This window comes from Aquarana catesbeiana, linkage group LG01, assembly GCF_042186555.1.
Source record: "Aquarana catesbeiana isolate 2022-GZ linkage group LG01, ASM4218655v1, whole genome shotgun sequence".
In the NCBI taxonomy this organism is placed as follows: domain Eukaryota; kingdom Metazoa; phylum Chordata; class Amphibia; order Anura; family Ranidae; genus Aquarana; species Aquarana catesbeiana.
Genome location: NC_133324.1, coordinates 128070060 through 128090046, shown reverse-complemented (window position 1 = coordinate 128090046; position 19987 = coordinate 128070060). Strand labels below are relative to the sequence as shown.

At 41.5% G+C, this 19987-nt stretch overlaps 1 protein-coding gene across 2 annotated transcripts in view; it reads left to right on the top strand.

Moving 5' to 3' along the window:
- The window catches only part of CMYA5 (cardiomyopathy associated 5), an 88673-nt gene extending 70501 nt beyond the window's left edge, over window positions 1–18172 (top strand). For both annotated transcript variants that reach the window (XM_073623715.1, XM_073623707.1), the window contains exons 10-14: window positions 3831–3978; window positions 7634–7767; window positions 11039–11138; window positions 13566–13742; window positions 16879–18172. In XM_073623715.1, the coding sequence (XP_073479816.1) occupies window positions 3831–3978; window positions 7634–7767; window positions 11039–11138; window positions 13566–13742; window positions 16879–17131 (812 nt within the window). In that variant the 3' untranslated portion in view covers window positions 17132–18172. The remainder of the gene's footprint in view (window positions 1–3830; window positions 3979–7633; window positions 7768–11038; window positions 11139–13565; window positions 13743–16878) is intronic.
- The last annotated feature ends 1815 nt before the right edge of the window (window positions 18173–19987 follow it).

The following is a 19987-nucleotide window of genomic DNA, read 5'->3' as shown; positions in this document are numbered from 1 at the left end:
ATACAAAACGTCTGACAGGAACTTTTGGCAGGGCAGTGAAAAAACAAAAGTCTCCCTGATTGTTGGCAAACATCCGATACTTTTATTTATCAGATACTGCAATGGGGAGTATGAAAGCTTAGCATCTTTGTTTGGCCAGCAGACACAAATTCCTCCGAGCATTTACAGCAAGATGAATTTCAGACTTCAAGCTGCAACGTTATCTGTCGCGGGGTCTTTCCTCATTTCCAAAAGCTTTTGTGAGCGTTATCTTATTCCTTGTCGGAATTCCTGGCCTTTGGTGACAGTATCTATACCATAACACATGATGTTACTATTACGCTCTTGTTTCTGTAACTGTTTTGTTGACTGTTGATGTAGTAAAGACAAACCCTGGGTAACACTGCTAATGCTACCCAGGAAACATTGTCATTGTGCTAAAATCATAGAGTCAAAGAAACAAAATAATACTGCAGTCCAGCTATGATCCTCTTCAAATTCATTGGTTAAAATTCAGCAGCATCTGATAGTGAGAACCCTTTCACACTGAGGCAGTTTTCAGGCGTTTTAGTGCTAGAAATAGCCTCTGAAAAGCGCTTCCCTGGGGCGGTGCACTTGCAGGACATTAGAAAAAGTCCTGCAAGCAGCTCCCAAAATGCCCCTGCCCATTGAAATGAATAGCCAACACTTCCACTGCGCCTTAAATGTGCTTTGAAAGCACCGCAAAACAGGACTTTTTTTCTTTTGTTTTTAAAAAAAAATGCCCCGCTGGCACCCGAAAAAAAATTGCAAAAGCTCAGCTAAAATGCCACTAAAGTAACCGACGCTTTAGCGCTGTTTTAGCGGCACTTTAGTGTGAAAGGGGTCTTACAAGACACTAACGTGTTTCTGCTTTGCAGCCGTGTGGGGAGGACAAGAAGCTAGCTGTTGAGCCAATCAGTGTTGCCAACCGCCAGTATTTTTACTGGCAGCCAGTAAAAAATGGGCACTTTTGTCAGTAAATGCCAGTGAAAGAAAAAGATTGCCAGTAAAAAATGTGACTGTGACGCTTGGCCGAGACCATCCCAGTGCCTGCTACAGTGTGTTCAGACTGTGCCAACAGTGTATCACGTGAAGTCATGGTGCAAGGAAATGGAGCAGCCGGTACCTCATGTGCAGGTATGCAGGACGGGAGAAGTGCAGTCTGGGAGTGGACTGAAGGGACCACCTGGCATGGAGAGAGAGGGTCACTATGACTTAGGAGGGGACGTGTCAGTGAGGTGTCTTCATCATCTGTGCTGCTGCACACTGCTGTCAGTGTCACTGTGAGAGTCAATTTCATGTGTGTGTGCATGTTCATTCTAATTTCTTGCCCTTTCGATTCCTGTCCCTCAGCTACTTAATTACTATATCGAAAATAAAACAAGAAATATGTTTTTGCCTTAATATCTTCTTTAACCACTTCCCTACCCGCCTATAGTCAAATGACGTCCACAGATGGGATCTCCCATCCTGGGTGGACGTCATATGACGGCCTCGGGTTCCCAGCCGCCTAGGGGGCGCGTGCGCGCCCCGCCGCGTTGCTCGGGACCCAGTGCGTGTGCCCGGCAGCCGCGATGTCCGCTGGGCACCCGCGATTGCCCGTTACCGGGCCGGACCGTGGAACTCTGTGTGTAAACACAGAGATCCACGTCCTGTCAGCTGAGAGGACACCGATCTGTATTCCCAGAACGGAGGAACACTGATCGGTCTCCTCCCCTTGTACGTCCCCTCCCCCCACAGTTAGAAGCATTCCCTAGGAAACACATTTAACCCCTCCCCACCCCCTAGTGGTTAACCCCACACTGCCTGTCACATTTACACAGTAATCAATGCAATTTTATTGCATTGATCGCTGTATAAATGTGAATGGTCCCAAAAATGTGTCAAAAGTGTCCGATGTGTCCGCCATAATGTCGCCGTCACGAAAAAAAATCGCGATCACCGCTATTATTAGTAAAAAAAAAAAAAAAATAATAATTTTTTTTTTAAAATGCCATAAATCTATCCTGTATTTTATAGACGCTATAACTTTTGCGCAAGCCAATCAATATACGCTTATTGCGATTTTTTTTAACCAAAAATATGTAGAAGAATACGTATCGGCCGAAACTGAGGAAAAAATTTGTTTTTTTTTTTAAAAATTGGGATATTTATTATAGCAAAAATGAAAAAATATTGTGTTTTTTTCAAAATTGTCACTCTTCTTTTGTTTATAGCGCAAAAAATAAAAACCGCAGAGGTGATCAAATACCACCAAAAGAAAGCTCTATTTGTGGGGAAAAAAGAACGTCAATTTTGTTTGGGTACAACGTCGCATGACCGTGCAATTGTCGTTTAAATTGCGACAGCGCTGAAAACTAAAAATTGGTCTGGGAAGGAAGGGGGTGAAAAGGCCCGGTATTGAACCGGTTAAATCACTTTCCTAATTGCATATTGTACTTGTTTGTAGCCTAAATATTGAAATTTGCACTTAAATCTGTCATTTTGTAACTTTTGGATATGACAGTAAAAACTTGACTGTGCCAGTACATTTTGGGTGTCGTGTCAGTAAATTTCCATCTGGTAGGTTGGCAACACTGGAGCCAATACTCCATGGACTGTGTTGGTGGAGAGATAAAGCTCTCTATCTCTTTGTTCTAAAAACAAGGAGGTTGATTTACTAAAAGCAAATATACCGTGTGCTAGAAGTGCACTTCAAGTGGAGTTGCTCTTGATCTGAGGGGAAGCTCTGAAATGAGGGGAAGCTCTGCTGATTTCTATCATCCAATCATGTGCAAGTAAAAATGCAGTTTTTCATTTTTCTTGCATGCCCCCCTCAGAACTAGAGCAACTGCACTTGAAATGCACAGACTATTTATCTTTAGTAAATCAACCCCATAGAGTCCTTTTACGATAGTGTCACCATTATTAGAATCCTCATGGACACAGGCTGTAAGTAGGCAATGTTGACTGCAGCAGGTAGGACAAAAGCAGAGATGATGGTGATGGCGGGGGGGGGGGGGGCAAAAAGAATTGGATTCAAAAGACTGTAGTACCAGAACAGAGTTACAGGTGATCAGGAGAAGAGTCTATCATGTCTAGAATAAAATGCTTTCCTATATTTTTCCTCCTGGGCTTTAGAAGTGGGAAGAAGAGTTAGATCCTCTGCCAGATTTTTGTTGCTGTTGGGGAGATTTCCCCTCACTTCCTGTCCCAGTGACACCCTATACACTGTAGTAAGGTGAACTTCCTGTTTCTCATCTCTGGAATGAATTATATATGTATTTATTGGAAGACTTTACTAATTGGCTTTCACAATGTGCATTTAGCAGAACATCAGTGTGTGTAAAACACCAAAAAAATGCCTGGTAGTGTTAACCTCTGTTGATTGCGTGTGGAAGGTCAGTGTTTTTTAACTTCTTCAAACTTTTTCCCTCAGTTTTCCTCTGTTGATCCTGCCAGTACATTGCCTCCTTTTCTAGGGTGACAACACTAACATAGCCTGCACCTCTGCAGGAGCAGCGTTGTCACCCAGGACATGCAGACTGCTGGTTGACTGCATGCTGGCAAATATATGAAACCAGCCTATTGCACAGCTTTCAGCTTCTGTTCCACCTGCTGCCATAATGTGCACGCTTTGAACAACAGGAAGAAACAGGGCAGGAAAGCTATGCATGGACACGACTTTCTTTTACAAATTAAGTTACTTAAAAAAAAAACACAGTGATGTAAATTTTTGGAATATCATGAAGTTATTTCTGTAAATTACTTGTTTTTGTTTAGTTGTCCACTAAGTTTTCGTGCAGGAATCGTAGACCAAGTTGCTGAACAGCTCTTCTTTCTGTTGCCAGCTCCTTCCACCCCGGTGATTAAAGCAGAGGAGTGCACAGTGTGCTGGAACACTGCTGTAATCAGATGGAGCACTGCTCATCCAGAATCCACAGACACCTTCACTTTGGAGTGGTGCAAGCAGTACTCCTCAGAGGGCGAGGGGCTCAGGTAAAACTTGCTGCTTGTCTTGTATCCTGGTCATATGCTTCAAATATCTAACAATCCAACCATTCACCAACCACCTTTCTAAGACTTACTGAGGAGAGAGAGCAGCCAAACAGGTTAGGGATTGACCCCATCTTGTAAAAAATATAAGTCATAAAATATAATAAAAAAAAAAAAAAAAAAAAGACTTTTTCTTCCCCTGATGGACATGTTTGTAGAAACTTTATAGCTTGATCCAAAATGTAAGGTTTGAAGGTTAACTTTACTTATGTGTCCTGTAATTTACTCCCTTCCCTAGCAGCATCTCCCCAAAGTCTTATGCCGTGTACACACAATCGGACATTCCGACAACAAAATCCTGGATTTATCTCCGAAGGATGTTGGCTCAAACTTGTCTTGCATACACGCGGTCGCACAAATGTTGTCGGAAATTCAGAACATCAAGAACGCGGTGATGTACAACACGTACAATGAGCCAAGAAAAATGTTCAATAGCCAGTGCGGCTCTTCTGCTTGATTCTGAGCATGTGTAGAATTTTGTGCGTCGGAATTGTGTACACACGATCGTAATTTCCGACAATGGATTTTTTTGTCGGAAAATTTGAGAACCAGCTCTCAAATTTTGTTGTCGGAAATTCCGACAACAAATGTCCGATGGAGCCTACACACGGTTGGAATTTCCGACAACGAGCTCACATCGAACATTTGTTGTCGGAAATTCCGACCGTGTGTACGTGGCATTATACTCACCTGCCCACACTCCTGCAAGATCTACAATGTGTGGCCCACCAGAAAGCTGCACAGCTGCTGGAGCAGCAAGTTGCAGTAGAAGGGACCAACTGGGAAAGTGCACAGGGGTGGCTGTGCAGCTTCTTGTGTTCCATAAGGTGGATCTGTCAAGACATGGACAGGTGAGTATTAGGCCTCATGCACGTGGGTGCCTGGGCCGGCCATATGGTGTAACATTCGGGTGTGTGTCCCCCGTTTCTCTAGAGCCAGACCTGCTGCCTTTAGCAAACCATAAAAACAAATGATAGAATGCTGCTGTATGTAGGTAAACAGGGTATTTGTTAAGTATGTGCACTTGTATGGAGGTATGACCCTGGCAGCAGACAGTCTGCACCCAGAGGTGAGCGTCTGTATGTGTGTTGCAGTGTTTGGTGGGGGTGGATGGTGGTACATTAAAGATTAACTACGAAAGTAAAAGTTATCCTTTAAATTGTAGAAGTAAAATATTTAAGTTGGCCACAGATATAGCACTATACCTGTACAATTTATGAAAATAGATAAATTTACAAAAATGAATTGAAATGGTAAAATATATATATATATATATATATATATATTAAAAAGAAGAGATTATATGGTATGTGCCAGTTTTACAATCTTTTACATCTAATAAAAAAGTTTCAAATTTACCAAACAATTGTTTCACACATTCTCAGCCACATTTTATGAATCTTATGTGAACCCACACACATTTTTGCACAGTTCTTCCTTAACCTGATAGAAGGTACAAATGGTTTGGAGTATACGTGGGCATTGGGATTTAAAATAAATTGCTTCACTGTATAGGGGCACTAAACAAGATCAGAAGAAGATGCTGTAGAATGAAACAGTGGGGTAGATTTACTATAGGCAAATAGACTGTGCATTTTGCAAAGTGCAGTTGCACTCTGCAAGAGCAGTTGCTCCAGAGCTTAGTAAATGAGGTAAAGCTTCACCTCTTTAAATTTACCTTGCACGTGATTGGGTATTCTTTGCAAAGTGACGCTTTACCTCATTTACTAAGCTCTGGTGCAACTGCACTTTGAAAAGTGCACAGTCTATTTGCCTATAGTAAATCAACCCCAGTACAGTTGTGCTCATAAGTTTACAGATCCTGGCAGAATTTATGATTTCTTGGTCATTTTTCAGAGAATATGAATGATAACACAAAAACTTTTCTTTCACTAATGGTTAGTGTTTGGCTGAAGCCAATTATTATCAATCAACTGTGTTTACTCTTTTTAAATCATAGTGACAACAGAAACTACCCAAATGACCCTGATCAAAAGTTTACATACCCCAGTTCTTAAAGCAGAGGTCCGCCCACCGCTGCAAAAATTAAAAGCCAGCAGCTGCACATACTGCAGCTGCTGACTTTTAATATTCGGACACTTACCTGTCCTGGAATCCAGCGATGTCGGCACCGCAGCTGATGTTTCTGCTGCCTGTCGGGTGCTGCCGCCTCCATTGGGAGTAAGGGAAGCCGGCAGTGTAGCCTTTCAGCTTCACGCCGGGAACCCTACTGCGCATGCACGAGGCTCCGCTCCTCTCTCCTACTGGCCCGGTGGCTGGGGAAGGAGGAGGGAGGAGGAGGGAGCCCCGTGGTGACGTCAAAACCCACGGCTCCCGGAAGTCGGAACAGCATACCTCTGAAAGACAGGTATCCTGTCCCCCTCCCCCCCGAAAAGTGCCAAATGTGGCACCGGAGGGGGGAAGGAGTACAATGAGCGAAAGTTCCACTTTTGGGTGGGACTCCACTTTAATACTGTGTATTGCCCCCTTTAACATCAATGACAGCTTGAAGTCTTTTGTGGTTTTTGTGGATGAGGCTCTTTATCTTCTTTATCTTCTCTTCTCTTCTCTTCTCTTCACCTCCATGTTTCGCAGTAGGAATGATGTACCTTTCATCATAGGCCTTGTTTACTCCTCTCCAAATGTAGCGTTTATGGTTGTGGCTAAAAGGCTCAATTTTGGTCTCATCACTCCAAATGACTTTGTGCCAGAAGGTTTGAGGCTTGTCTCTGTGCTGTTTGGCGTATTGTAAGCGGGATACTTTGTGGCATTTGCGCAGTAATGGCTTTCTTATGGCGACTCGACCATGCAGCCCATCTTTCGTCAAGTGCCTCCTCATTGTGCATCTTGAAACACAACACATGTTTTCAGAGAGTCCTGTATTTCCCCTGAAGTTATTTGTGGGTTTTTCTTTGCATCCTGAACAATTTTCCTGGCAGTTGTGGCTGAAATTCTAGTTGGTCTACCTGACCGTGGTTTGGTTTCAACAGAACCCCTAATTTTCCACTTCTTGATTAGAGTTTGAACACTGCTGATTGGCATTCTCAATTCCTTGGATATCTTTTTATAACCTTTTCCTGTTTTATACAGTTCAACTAACTTTTCCTGCAGATCCTTTGGCAATTCTTTTGCTTTCCCCATGACTCAGAATCCAGAAACATCAGTGCCGCACTGGATGAAAGATGCAAGGGTCTGTCAGGAGTCCAGAAACTAGCCATTCAAGCCCTTTGTGTCAACTTATGTGCATGTTATCAGGTCAAAATTTACCAGGGTATGTAAACTTTTGATCAGGGTCATTTGGGTAGTTTCTATTGTCACTATGATTTAAAAAGAGTAAACACGGTTGATTGATAATAAATGGCTTCAGCCAAACAATAACTATGAGTGAAAAATGTTTTTGTGTAATCATTTATATTCTCTGAAAAATGGCCAAGAAATCATAAATTCTGCCAGGGTATGTAAACTTATGAGTACAACTGTACATATCCTGATAAGTATTTTTTTTTCTAATAAAGTTGTTCTTAGTCATGAGTTTGGGGTCTGAATAGATGTTCTCCCTAGTAAGCATGCCACTTTCTGGTTTGGTTATACTTTCCAGGTCTGTATCTGGTATTAAGGATCAGCAGCTGAGAGTTTCACTGCAACCAGGAGAGAACTATTTCTTCTATGTAAAAGCTGCCAATGCATTCGGATGCAGCGAGCAGAGCGAGGCAGCTCTCATATCCACAAAAGGTAAGTACTTCATCTACACTTGGAACAATGACTTTTCAACTGCTATATGCTTTTAGCCAGTCCTAGTCCTCCAGTTTTGCTTGTTGATCTGCATAGGTGAAATTTGCTTGAAAATAAAAAAGTTCCACTAGTTTACTTTGTTATTTAGTGTTCTTTGTATTTACGTTGCTTTTTTATGCAGTGGTACAGTGCCTTGCAAAAGTATTCACCCCCTTGGCTTTTTACCTATTTTTTTACATTACAGCCTTTAGTTCAATGTTTTTTTAATCTGAATTATATGTGATGGATGAAAACACAATAGTCTAAGTTGGTGAAGTAAAATTAGAAATATATATATATATATAACTATTTTTCAGAAATAAAAAACTGATAATTGGCATGTGCGTATGTATTCACCCCCTTTGTTATGAAGCCCATAAAAATTACCTTCAGAAGTCACATAATTTGTGAAATGATGTCTACCTGTGTGCAATCTAAGTATCACACGATCTGTCATTACATATACACACCTTTTTGAAAGGCCCCAGAGGCTGCAACACCTAAGCAAGAGACACCACTAACCAAACACTGCCATGAAGACCAAGGAACTCTCCAAATAAGTAAGGGACAATGTTGTTGAGAAGTACAAGTCAGGGTTAGATTATAAAAAAATATCCAAATCTTTGATGATCCCTAGGAGCACCATCAAATCTATCATAACCAAATGGAAAGAACATGGCACAACAGCAAACCTGCTAAGAGACGGCCGCACACCAAAACTCACGGACCGCGCAAAGAGGGCATTAGTCAGAGAGGCAGCACAGAGATCTAAGGTAACCCTGCATGAGCTGCAGAGTTCCACAGCAGAGACTGGAATATCTGTACATAGGACGACAATAAGCCATACGCTCCATAGAGTTGGGCTTTATGGCAGAGTGGCCAGAAGAAAGCCATTACTTTCAGCAAAAACCAAAATGGCACGTTTTGAGTTTGCGAAAAGGCATGTGGGAGACTCCAAAATGTGTGGAGGAAGGTGCTCTGGTCTGATGAGAATAAAATTGAACTTTTTGGCTATCAAAGAAAACTCTATGTCTGGCACAAACCCAACACATCACATCACCCAAAGAACACCATCCCCACAGTGAAACATGGTGGTGGCAGCATCATGCTGTAGGGATGTTTTTCAGCAATCAGGACTGAGAAACTGGTCAGAGTTGAGGGAAAAATGGATGGTGATAAATACAAGGATATTCTTGAGCAAAACCTGTACCACTCTGTGTGTGATTTGAGGCTAGGACGGAGGTTCACTTTCCAGCAGGACAATGACCCCAAATACACTGCTAAAGCAACACTTGAGTGGTTTAAGGGGAAACATGTAAATATGTTGGAATGGCCTAGTCAAAGCCCGGACTTCAATCCAATAGAAAATCTGTGATCAGACTTAAAGTTTGCTGTTCACAAGCGCAAACCATCCAACTTGAAGGAGTTGGAGCAGTTTTGCAAGAAGAAATGAGCAAAAATCCCAGTGGTAAGATGTGGCAAGCGACTTGGAGCTTTGGATAAGTCTCTATGGTGGCTCTACAAAGTATTGACTTTAGGTGGTGAATAGTTATGCACATTGACTTTTTCTGTTATTTTGTCTTATTTGTGGTTTGCGTCACAATAAAAAAAAAAAAAAAAAATCTTCAAAGTTGTGGGCATGTTCTGTAAATGAAATTATGCAAATCCTCAAACAATCCATGTTAATTCCAGGTTGTGAGGCAACAAAATACAAAAAATGCCAAGGGGGTGAATACTTTTGCAAAGCACTGTGAGTTGTGTACTGTCACTTTATATATTTTTTTATGTTACTATTTATTTAGCTGTTTTTATCATACTGTGAAAAATTTGAATAATATGACCAACAAAGTAGTTGGCCCAGGATAGTTAAAAGAAGCTTTCCTGACCACCAAGGCCATTTAAAGGCCATTGCACCTTTCCCTATTGGCTCCAATGCAAAATGGCACCATTGTACCTAACGGTTTCAACAATCATTAGTTTATAGTAAAAGTCTTTCTTTCTGCATGTTCACAATATTTTGGATAGCTTAAAAAATATACACAGCACGTATAAAAAAAAAGGTCTTTGTCAATTGAGATACAGATACACACAGTCAGGATGCATGTGTTACTGAAATAATGCAACATTTATGCAATACACTTCTCATTTATATATTGCTGTATTGTGATTAAAATGTAGTGAACTACCAGCCATGGTTATAGTCCAGCCGAAATATTGACCTTGACTTTGAGTAGAGTGCTCCCTCTGGTGGAATGAAGCACCACTGCCTTTAGTGAAGGCAAATTATTGCTAATTGGGCCAAATTGCGATTAGGAAGCTTGACCCGCGTTTTCAGAAATCAAGAACAATCACTGGAGAGATTTATTGTATTTTTCTAAAATCAGAATTAAAAAATTCTGATGCCTCTGATTCCTATACTTACATTTAGCACTACTTTCACTCCACTTTGATCTTTACCAACACTCCTTAAAAATCAAAATAATTCCAGGTAGGAAGGAATATAGGGCCACATGCCTTCACAATGGTGGGATCATGGCCTAAGTAGCCATTGGTCAGAATGTCCTACTCTTGCATGAGAAGGGGGGGGGGGGGAGTGTGCAATTGTCAATATTATCTGGTACTGGAAATGGAAAGAAAGGAAATTTTGTTTCTCCTAGTTGGCCTGGGAATGCCTTGTAATTTTAAGTCCCGAAGAGCAGGAGGTTACACATAAAGTCCATCCCACACATGTACCTCCAAAGCCAGAATGGCAATCAGGGCCTTGGCAAGTGGTGATACCACAAATGTTCATAACCTAAAGAGCCAGCACTGCAGAAATCCCTGAAGCTCCTTAACTGCAGGTAGATCATGCCAAACAAAAAAGGACCAAGGTGGAAATGACATTGTACTTTTATAAAGAAGACCTGTAAATTAATGAAACATAGTTCCTTTATTGCTTTACATGCTCTATCTGTTAAAGAGCTTTAAGGAGTTTCAAAGTGCTGGCTTATTGTATTTTGGTGATAAGAAATTGTGTGCTATAGCGTCTAAACTGATAAGTAAACAAAATTGTTTCATAAGCTCTTTATTGTGACGTATTGTTTTATTTATATGGCCATGGAGCAAATGAGAAGTCACTTATTTAGTTGTGACTCTACTAATTTCAATTGCTAACATTCTTGGTAGAATAAGAAAAGCGTGAAGAACATTTAGTTCAGAATGCTAAAGTCTTTTTTTTTTTTTTTTTTTGCAGGTACTAGATTTCACTTACTGAGGGATACTGCACACCCTGCCCTGGATTTGTCACCAGATGGAACTGTGATCGGCATCGCTGAAGAGATAGAAATCGCAGGGTTTGTATCAACTTTCAAGGCAGTAAATATATTTGAAGTAAATGAAGTGATAACAGCATCATTTGTAGTGTTTGCAAGGTTTGGCGGAAAGCCATCCATATTGCATAAAAATATCTAAGTGAATTCAAAGCATTGTATAACAGTTCTTAGGCATCAGAGGTGGATGGGATCTTGATAGCCTCAGCTGAAACCCAAACTGTGAAGCAGCATAAGGAGAGGTTTTATTTCATCACTGATGCTTGAAGTATATTGGGTGGTCTTATTTTAGTGAACCTGTACTCCTTTTTACATGTATAAAAATCCTGCTGAAGAGCAGACACCATAAGATGTCTACTATTGCTATTATTTATACACCAGAAAGGCCCCCTTTGTGCCCATCTCTGATTTAGTTTCACCTTGTTACTGCCACTTGACATTCCTTGATTTCATGGCTCATCTCAACCAACTGTCATTCTACACTATCTATTAAAGTGCCCTTACTAGCCACATAGACCGTAGAATGGCAAGTGGGAGGATTATGTCCTGAAGTCAGGGAAAGTCAGACCCCAGTAACACAGTTAGTGAAGTTGAAAAAAGACACATCCAGTTCAACCGGTAGAAGAAAAAAAAAAGAAATAAATCGAATATATAGATTGAAAATAAATAAAAAGCCTCCATATACAGAATCCTATACCCACAGTTGATCCAGAAGAAGGTAAAAACTCTATAAAGCATGTTCCAATTTGCTCCAGTGGGGGAAAAATTTCTTCCTGATCCTACAAAAAGGCAATAACAAAGTGAAACTAAATCAGAATGGCTTATAAAGGTAATGATAGGCATCTTGTGAAGTATGCTCTTAGAGTGGACTTTTACTTTTAAAAGGCTAGTAAAGTCTTGTGTTGTGTCGGCCATTGATAAATGTGCAAAGTTAGATGTTTAATTGGTACCCTTTATTTTCTAACTTATTTTCCTAAAAATGCTATCTTTGGGAAACCATTAGGTTCCTTAATTAGGGGTCCCAAAAAATTGCATCTTTTATAGTTTAAAGAGTATGTAAACCCAACATTTCATATTCCTGATATGTGCCTGCTGTACCATGTACTTGTATGAAAAAAATATTTATTTTATTTACTTATATAGCGCCGTCAATTTACGCAGCGCTTTACATATACATTATACATTCACATCAGTCCCTACACCCTCAAGGAGCTTACAATCTAAGGTCCCTAACTCACATTCATACATACTAGGGACAATTTAGACAGGATCCAATTAACCTACCAGCATGTCTTTGGAGTGTAGGAGGAAACCGGAGTACCCAGGGGAAACTCCAGGCAGGTAGTGTTATGGTCGGGATTCGAACCAGCGACCCTTCTTATTGCCTCAGCGACCCTTCTTATTCTCATGCCATTTTATCCTTTTTTTTTTTTTCAACAGCCGTGTGTCGGCAGTTGCAACCACGAGTCAATTTAAATGTGATTTGACTCTTTTTTTTTTCTTTAGAAATATAATTTTTGCTGCAGCATGTTCTATATATACTACAGATGCGCCACTTTACAGGCAGACTAAGGGGACCCCCCCCCCACCATGCACTATATTTAAATGAATTTTTCATTTTTATTTTACTTAAAGTGGGGTTCCCCTTAGTCTGCCTGTAAAGTGGCGCTTCTGTAGCATGTATAGAATATCCTGCAGCAAAAATGAAATTTCTAAAGAAAAAAAATGCATGAAATTACGTTTAAATTGCTGGCAATACAATACCAATGCCGGCAATAGAAAAAAGTTTAAAAAACAGCATGGTTCCCCCCCAGTCCATACCAGGACTAGAAAACCCATCCTTTAGCTTGCAAACAAGGTCTCTACAATCAAAAATGTGACTGAGGAAAGTACCCACACTACTACAGAAATTGAAATATTTGACGTCAGTATGATTTTCTATGTAGCCCGATATAAGCTGCCATACAAGTCTGGCTGGTGCATTTCTGTATTGGAAGTACTGAACATAAAGTTAGCTGTGTAAAATGCTGCTTTATTTTTTACAATATCTTCTGTTCTGATGTCCTGCGGCTTTTACATTTTGTCAATAAGGTCAAATGGCAAGGGTTTAGGTATGGTTTTTGGAGACCTTGCCATATCAACAGAATGTTGATGTGAGGATTCTCTCAATGTAAGGCAGGGAGATTGTAACGTTTGATGCATTTGTACATGAAATGGACCTTATCTGGGCTGGCTATACAATTATGGGTAGCTGAATAAAGGTATTCTCACTTTAAAATACAACTCAGCATTCTACTCAAGTTCTGCAGCCTGGAAATAGGATTTCTACACAAATCTCAGCAATTAGTGCTCATTAGTTTTAATGAATAAACATTTCAATAGGTTACGTTTTTTGATTAACTACCTATATAAATGATATGAGTCCAAAAATCTTTTTTATTTTTTATATAGAATTCCCTTAGTTCTGGGGGAGCTGCTGCCAGCCAGTGGGAGACATTACTGGGAGATGATGGTAACTGAGTGCAGTGCCTACAGCGTTGGTGCAACCTTTCACCCCTCTCCTGAGGAAGATGCCTCTGCACAAGACAGCACATCATGGTGTATGCAGTGCTCTTGTTCTTCTACAAGGTAATAATCAGCTAAATCTATGTAATCAATTTAGAGAGCATGCTTAAGTGGGTAGCTACATCAAGCAAAATTTCTACACTTTCATTGTAAGCACCTTCTCTCTGTGTAAGTGACATTACTTGGAGCCTATCCAGTGCAACAGAATGGTTACCATATGCTATTATTGCAGTTTTTGAATGAGCTGTGATACTAAAATCATCAGAATTTGTTATAGGTGAAATAACTAATTTCAGCTTTTTGTCTTGAAAAACAAAGATGCTGTATGTTGGGCGGACCTATTAGTGATACCATCTAAAGCGGTCCCAAACAAACGGTATGCTACAGAGGGCTGGGCTTAAAGTGAACCTGTGCTTTTACAGTGCAGGGTAAAAGGGCAACAGATTCACTTTAATTTGACTCTTCCTAGCAGCCTATACCGTACTTAACTTCTTTCAACGCTGACCCCCACCCCGTTAAGTCACCAGGAGCAAAACAAAGCCCTGTGTAAGCTACCAGCCAGAGTTGTAGCTTATACAGGGCTATAGACTTCCCATGTGACAGTGCTTATTGGTCTAGTGCTGTCACCTGGAGTTTGTTAGATTGCTCCGCTAGGTATTCCCATCAGCTTCAAGCTCCTTGTATGGGGCAGTGAAGGAAAGGTAAGTATATGTTGGGTGGGGGTCTTTCTTGAGAGAGGTGAAGATGCTGATTCGTTGTCTAATGAAGGAACAGGGGATGTATAAAGCTGCATTGCTAAATCAGGAAATAAGGGTTTCACCTGCCTTGCTGTGCAGGTGTTGCATAGATATGTAAATCAAGATTGTACAGAATTACAAAACCTTTCATAAAAAATAAATATATAGGTATCTAAACCATGTTTAGCTGTTTCTGGAGTTCAGATTTATGATCACTGTTCCAAAATAACTTTACACCTTCATAACTAAATCAACAAGAGAATTTTTTCTTATCTACCTGCAAGCACTGCGGGTGCTTCTTGTGCACATAATCTACCTGCTGATAAATAGTAAAGGTATTTCCAGGTGCCTGCAATGATCATTAGTTAATTCTTAGAGTAATCTGGTACCCTGCTAGGGAAATATCGAAGGCAGCCTACATGACCAATAGGTGGGCCACCCCTTTTACTCCCCCTTACTTCCATGTTAGACACTAAGGGAGCTGAGAGAGTGAAGAACATACTAGGTACACCTTGGGTCTTATTTATATTTTGAGACTTATGCCGCGTACACACCAGCGGACTTTTCGACCAGACTGGTCCGATGGACAATTCGACCGTGTGTGGGCTTCATCGGACCTGCAGCGGACTTTTTCGGTCGAAAATCTAATGGACTTTAGATGTGGAACATGTTTCAAATCTTTACGTCGGAACTCCGCCGGACCCAGTTCCTATCGAAAAATCTGCTTGTCTGTATGCTAGTCTGATGCTAGGGCAACTATTGGCTACTGGCTATGAACTTCCTTATTTGAGTCCGGTCATACGTCATCACGTACGAATCCATCGGACTTTGGTGTGATCGTGTGTAGGCAAGTCCGTTCGTTGGGAAAGTCCGTCGGAAGTGCGTTGAAAGTCCGTCAAAAAGTCCGCTCGTGTGTACATTAAATTTAGACCTGAAGGGAGTACCCAGTTATCAAGGCTAATCTGTGAGTTGTCCAGTTCTGCTCACCTCCCCATTGGCTAGTAGGTCTGTCAATTCCTATTTGTAGATAATAGGGAGGTAAGAAGAGTGGAAATGGGCAGGCAACAGCTTGGCCATGATTGTTAGAAATTCCCTGTAAGACTTAATTTAATTTGATTTATTCTTCATGGCCTCCAAGTTCTGCATATTCAAGGTCCTACTCTGTGTACAACATCCATCGGGAGTGGATCATTTGTAACAATTTACTACAGTGTTGATTGATATAAACAATGTAGTTATTTGGTTACATTGTAATATGTTGCATTTTTCATCTGCAAACTTGCAAAGTTCTTTTTTCTGAAATTCCTATTTAATGCATCAAGCCCTAGTTTACCTAATTAGCCTTTATTAACTGCTTCATACTTTTTCTTTCCATAAAGCAGAACTTCACTTAAAAAAATGAAATCCCGCTTGTTCGCTTTCTGAGTTACAGGTTTATTTGGGGGGAGGGGGGAAGTGAGTACGGATTTTCATTGGTACACGGTTCTACTTCCGCAATCCTCACCTAGGTAAGGAGATCATCTCTTGCCCCCTTCCCTCCCATAGCTGTGGGACCATTCACAAATTGTTTGCGCATGCGCAATAGGAAGCGATTTGTGGTTCCCCAGAAAGCTAGGGCCAGCTCCCGTAGCTAAGATTGCAGTGCCGGTGACCCGCAGCAGTAAGAAGAACCAGTTGCATGAAGACTGCGCTGGACTCCAGGCACTGTTAAGTAACTGATTTTTAACTCGGCAGCTACAGTATTTTTAGTTGCTGACTTTTAGATCAATCTGAGTTTATTAGAGAATTTCACAAGCATAAAATACAAAGAAGAAAGAACAAACCTTAAGGAAGGCACAATGTGTAAGTTCTTTACAGTGGTCTTGGTCAGCATATTATGAATGAAAAAAAAAACAGACTCAAGAGTAGGTAAGGATGTTCCATCATTAGGTACAGAAAGGCTATAATTTAAACATCACCAATATTAATCTTGCCGAAAAAATCAAGCTGAAGTTTCTCTTTAAAAAGTTTTTTTCACTAATTCTTTTTTTTATCATTCGTAAACAAGCATTATTTAGGTTTTCTATTATTCATTTTCTGTGCAAAATGTTAAACACGCCTTTACTTAATTTGAAATAACTTCATCATGCGTTTTACTAGAAACATATTTTAAAAGTCATGTAAATAGTTAAATCACAGATTACTCTAGCTCAGGGGTATGCAATTAGCGGCCCTCCAGCTGTTGCAAAACTACAAGTCCCATCATGCCTCTGACTCTGGGTGTCATGCTTGAGTCTTGCTATGCCTCATGGGACTTGTAGTTCTGCAACAGCTGGAGGTCCGCTAATTGCATATCCCTTCTCTAAATGTTCATTCTTGAGGTTTACATACATTCTAACTGCTTCAGCAAAATTTTTTGGCATTTCATTTTTTCTTCCCTCCACATTCTCAATTCATACAGCTATATTTGTGTCTTCTTTCAGTTTCTCGTATAAGTTCCTCCACAATGAAGTTTGGAGTGAAGTCCACCTGACGGAGCCTCCAGTCCGGGTCGGTGTTCTTTTAGACTACAGGAAAGGAAGACTCTCTTTCTATAACGTCCAGAAAGGACAGTTGTTGTTCACCTTCAGGCATCGGTTTACAGAAGCAGCTCACCCCACCTTTGCTCTGGAGGCTCCAGGAGAGATTCACCTCCACACTGGAATTGAACTGCCACACTTTGCCAAGCACAGCTAACAGCCCGTTCCCAGGGTAGTGCTGGATGATGAGAAGCCATAACTCAAGTGTTTACTACTAGGCCGTGCTTTGTAGCAGTCACTGTGTGTGGGGGGGAACTTGGGGAAATAGTACAGTTAAACAAAGCACTGTGCAGATTATTTTTGTCAATTTGTTTCTCAGGGTTTGGATTTATTTTGTTTTTGTTTTTAATCTGCTCACATAGCACACCCTAATAACTGATCTACTTGACCAGTGTTACTCAACGCTGGTCCTCAGTGGCCTGCTAACAAGTAATGTTTTCCACCTCTTGTAGTTTTTAGGGGCCTGTTTTAAAGGGATTGCTGCTCTTACCTTTCAGTATGAAAACATGCCCTGCTAGAAGTCCCTCAGGGCCACTGTTGAGGAATGGCACTAGACCAGACTGTGACCCCAGATTTGCTTTGATGAGAATCTGGTTGTCTTTGCACCTTACACCCCACATATGGATGTGACTGAGATGAGAACTAGTTGTGTTGGCTCTTTCATGTGAAGATCTTTTTCATATTTCACGGCTCTTCATGTGAAGATTAGGCAACTAAACCAGTTTGGCCGCCACAGAAAACACAAAGTTTTTCTTTCAGACACTTTCATGAAAAAGGCAGATGCATTTTGAGAACCATGACATCATTGCTGGGGCAGGAAGAATGATGCATCTGACATGCTCAGTACACCTTCACTTTAGACATGATCATTTTGGCTGGTGCATTTGGACTCAAATAGTGCTGTCACTAACAATATTCCACACCCAATGACATTGTGTCCATCTGGAAAGGCTACTTTGTAAGTTAAAGCAGGGTTCCACCCATATAAAAGTCAGCAGCTACAAAAAGTGTAGCTGCTGACTTTTAATAATCAGACACTTACCTGTCCTACAGTCCAGCGATGCAGGTGTACGAAGCCCCGCTCCCCTTCCCCTCCTTTCTGCGGCGCCGGCATTGTCACTGCGCATGCGCGAGCCGCGCTGTGCACTGTGACTGGCCGGGCAATCATCTGGGACCTGTGACGTGATGATTGCCGAGAGGGAGGGGGGAGAGGTGAACTTGCTTCTGGCGCCGTGGTGCCTCAGGAGGAAGTGGGAGCTGGAACTCTCTAAAAAGAGGGTATCCGCTCCCCCCCCCCCCAAAAAAAATGACATGCCAAAAGTGGCATGTCAGGAGGTCACCTTCACTTAAAGCGGATGTTCCATTTTTGAGTGGAACTCCGCTTTAACACTGTCCTGAACCTAACCCATAATTCTAAACCGAAAACGAACCCTTAGCTTTGGCCATTAACCGCTTAAAGCGGAGTTCCACACAAAAATGGAACTTCCGCTTTTCGGAACCCTCCCCCCCTCCGGTGTCACATTTGGCACCTTTCAGGGGGGAGGGGGGTGCAGATACCTGTCTAAGACAGGTATTTGCACCCACTTCCGGCATAGACTCCCATGGGAGTCTATGCCTCTTCCCGTCCCGACCGCGCTGTCTGCTGGGAACACACAGCTCCCAGGAGAGAGAGGGGACCACTAGGGACGCGCAGCGCGACTCGCGCATGCGCAATAGGGAACCGGGAAGTGAAGTCGCAACGCTTCACTTCCTGATTCCCTCACCTAGGATGGCGGTGGCAGCTGCCGAGAACCGAGCGGGTTCTCGGCGTCCCCTGCCAACATCGCTGGACCCTGGGACAGGTAAGTGGCCATGTATTAAAAGTCAGCAGCTGCAGTATTTGTAGCTGTTGGCTTTTAATATTTTTTTTTTTTGGCAGTGTGGGTGAACCACCGCTTTAACCTGACCCAACCCCTAATGCTGAACATAACCCATACGCATAATGTTAACCTTGAAGTCATTCTTACACCTCACCTGCAAGCTAAACATGCTCATAAACTTAACCTAACCCTCATATGTACCACCTCTGGACACTAAATTTATAGCAAAATCACACTGAGAGAGGAAACTGAGTGTTCATAGGAGGACCACAAGATTATCTGAAGTTCAGCTAATATGGACCTATCTCCTACTGTTCTAAATAGTGAACAGTTCAATCGGAGCATTGCATTGAAAACAGACAGTGTCCTTCCTCCAATAACTTTTGCATTTCAAGATAAAAATAATTCAGCATAAATGTTTTATTCAGCAGTGATCCAGCTGGTAGTAAATGAATCCTGTATTAACATATGATTCAATGGTGTGAACTATTGCCTGCACTTTGGGGAATATTAAACAGACTTAAAGTGTTACTAAACCCACAACAGTAAAATCAGTCTCTATATGCAGTAAAACATGCTTGTTATAATCACTGTGGAACCTAAGGGGTTAATCCTCCGCATTGTGTAAAAAGGCTGTTTGATCCTGTCTTATCTGATCCTCCCCTTCTTCCACAGTCCCCAATCCACCTGCTGATAGTACAGAGCCTTGGAGGCAAGCTGTACATGCTCAGTTTGGTGTGTAATGATAGACAGTTTTTGTTTGTTTTTTGGGAGGGTGCATGTGATCAGCACAGGGCCAATCAGCACTGTTCAGACAGAGGGTCAGGAGTCATGCAGCCTCATAGGACAATCAGAGAATGAAATCTCCTCCTACAAGCTTTAACCAGTGCTTGGCCAGACATTGATAGAAGTCACAAGACTGCTATATACTGCTGATGAGAAAAGGTATTTAGCATTTTATATTTACTAAAATAATTGCATTTCCATGTTCTGTGTACTGTAGGAGACGAGATATAGTGAATGCAGGGTCCTGGGTTTAGTAACACTTAAACCTCTTGGTGCCAACAGCACACAAATATGGGGCCTATCGGTGGGTGGGCCTTGGTGCAGAGTGGCTGCATGTTTACCACATTGCAACCAGCGCGCAGTTACCA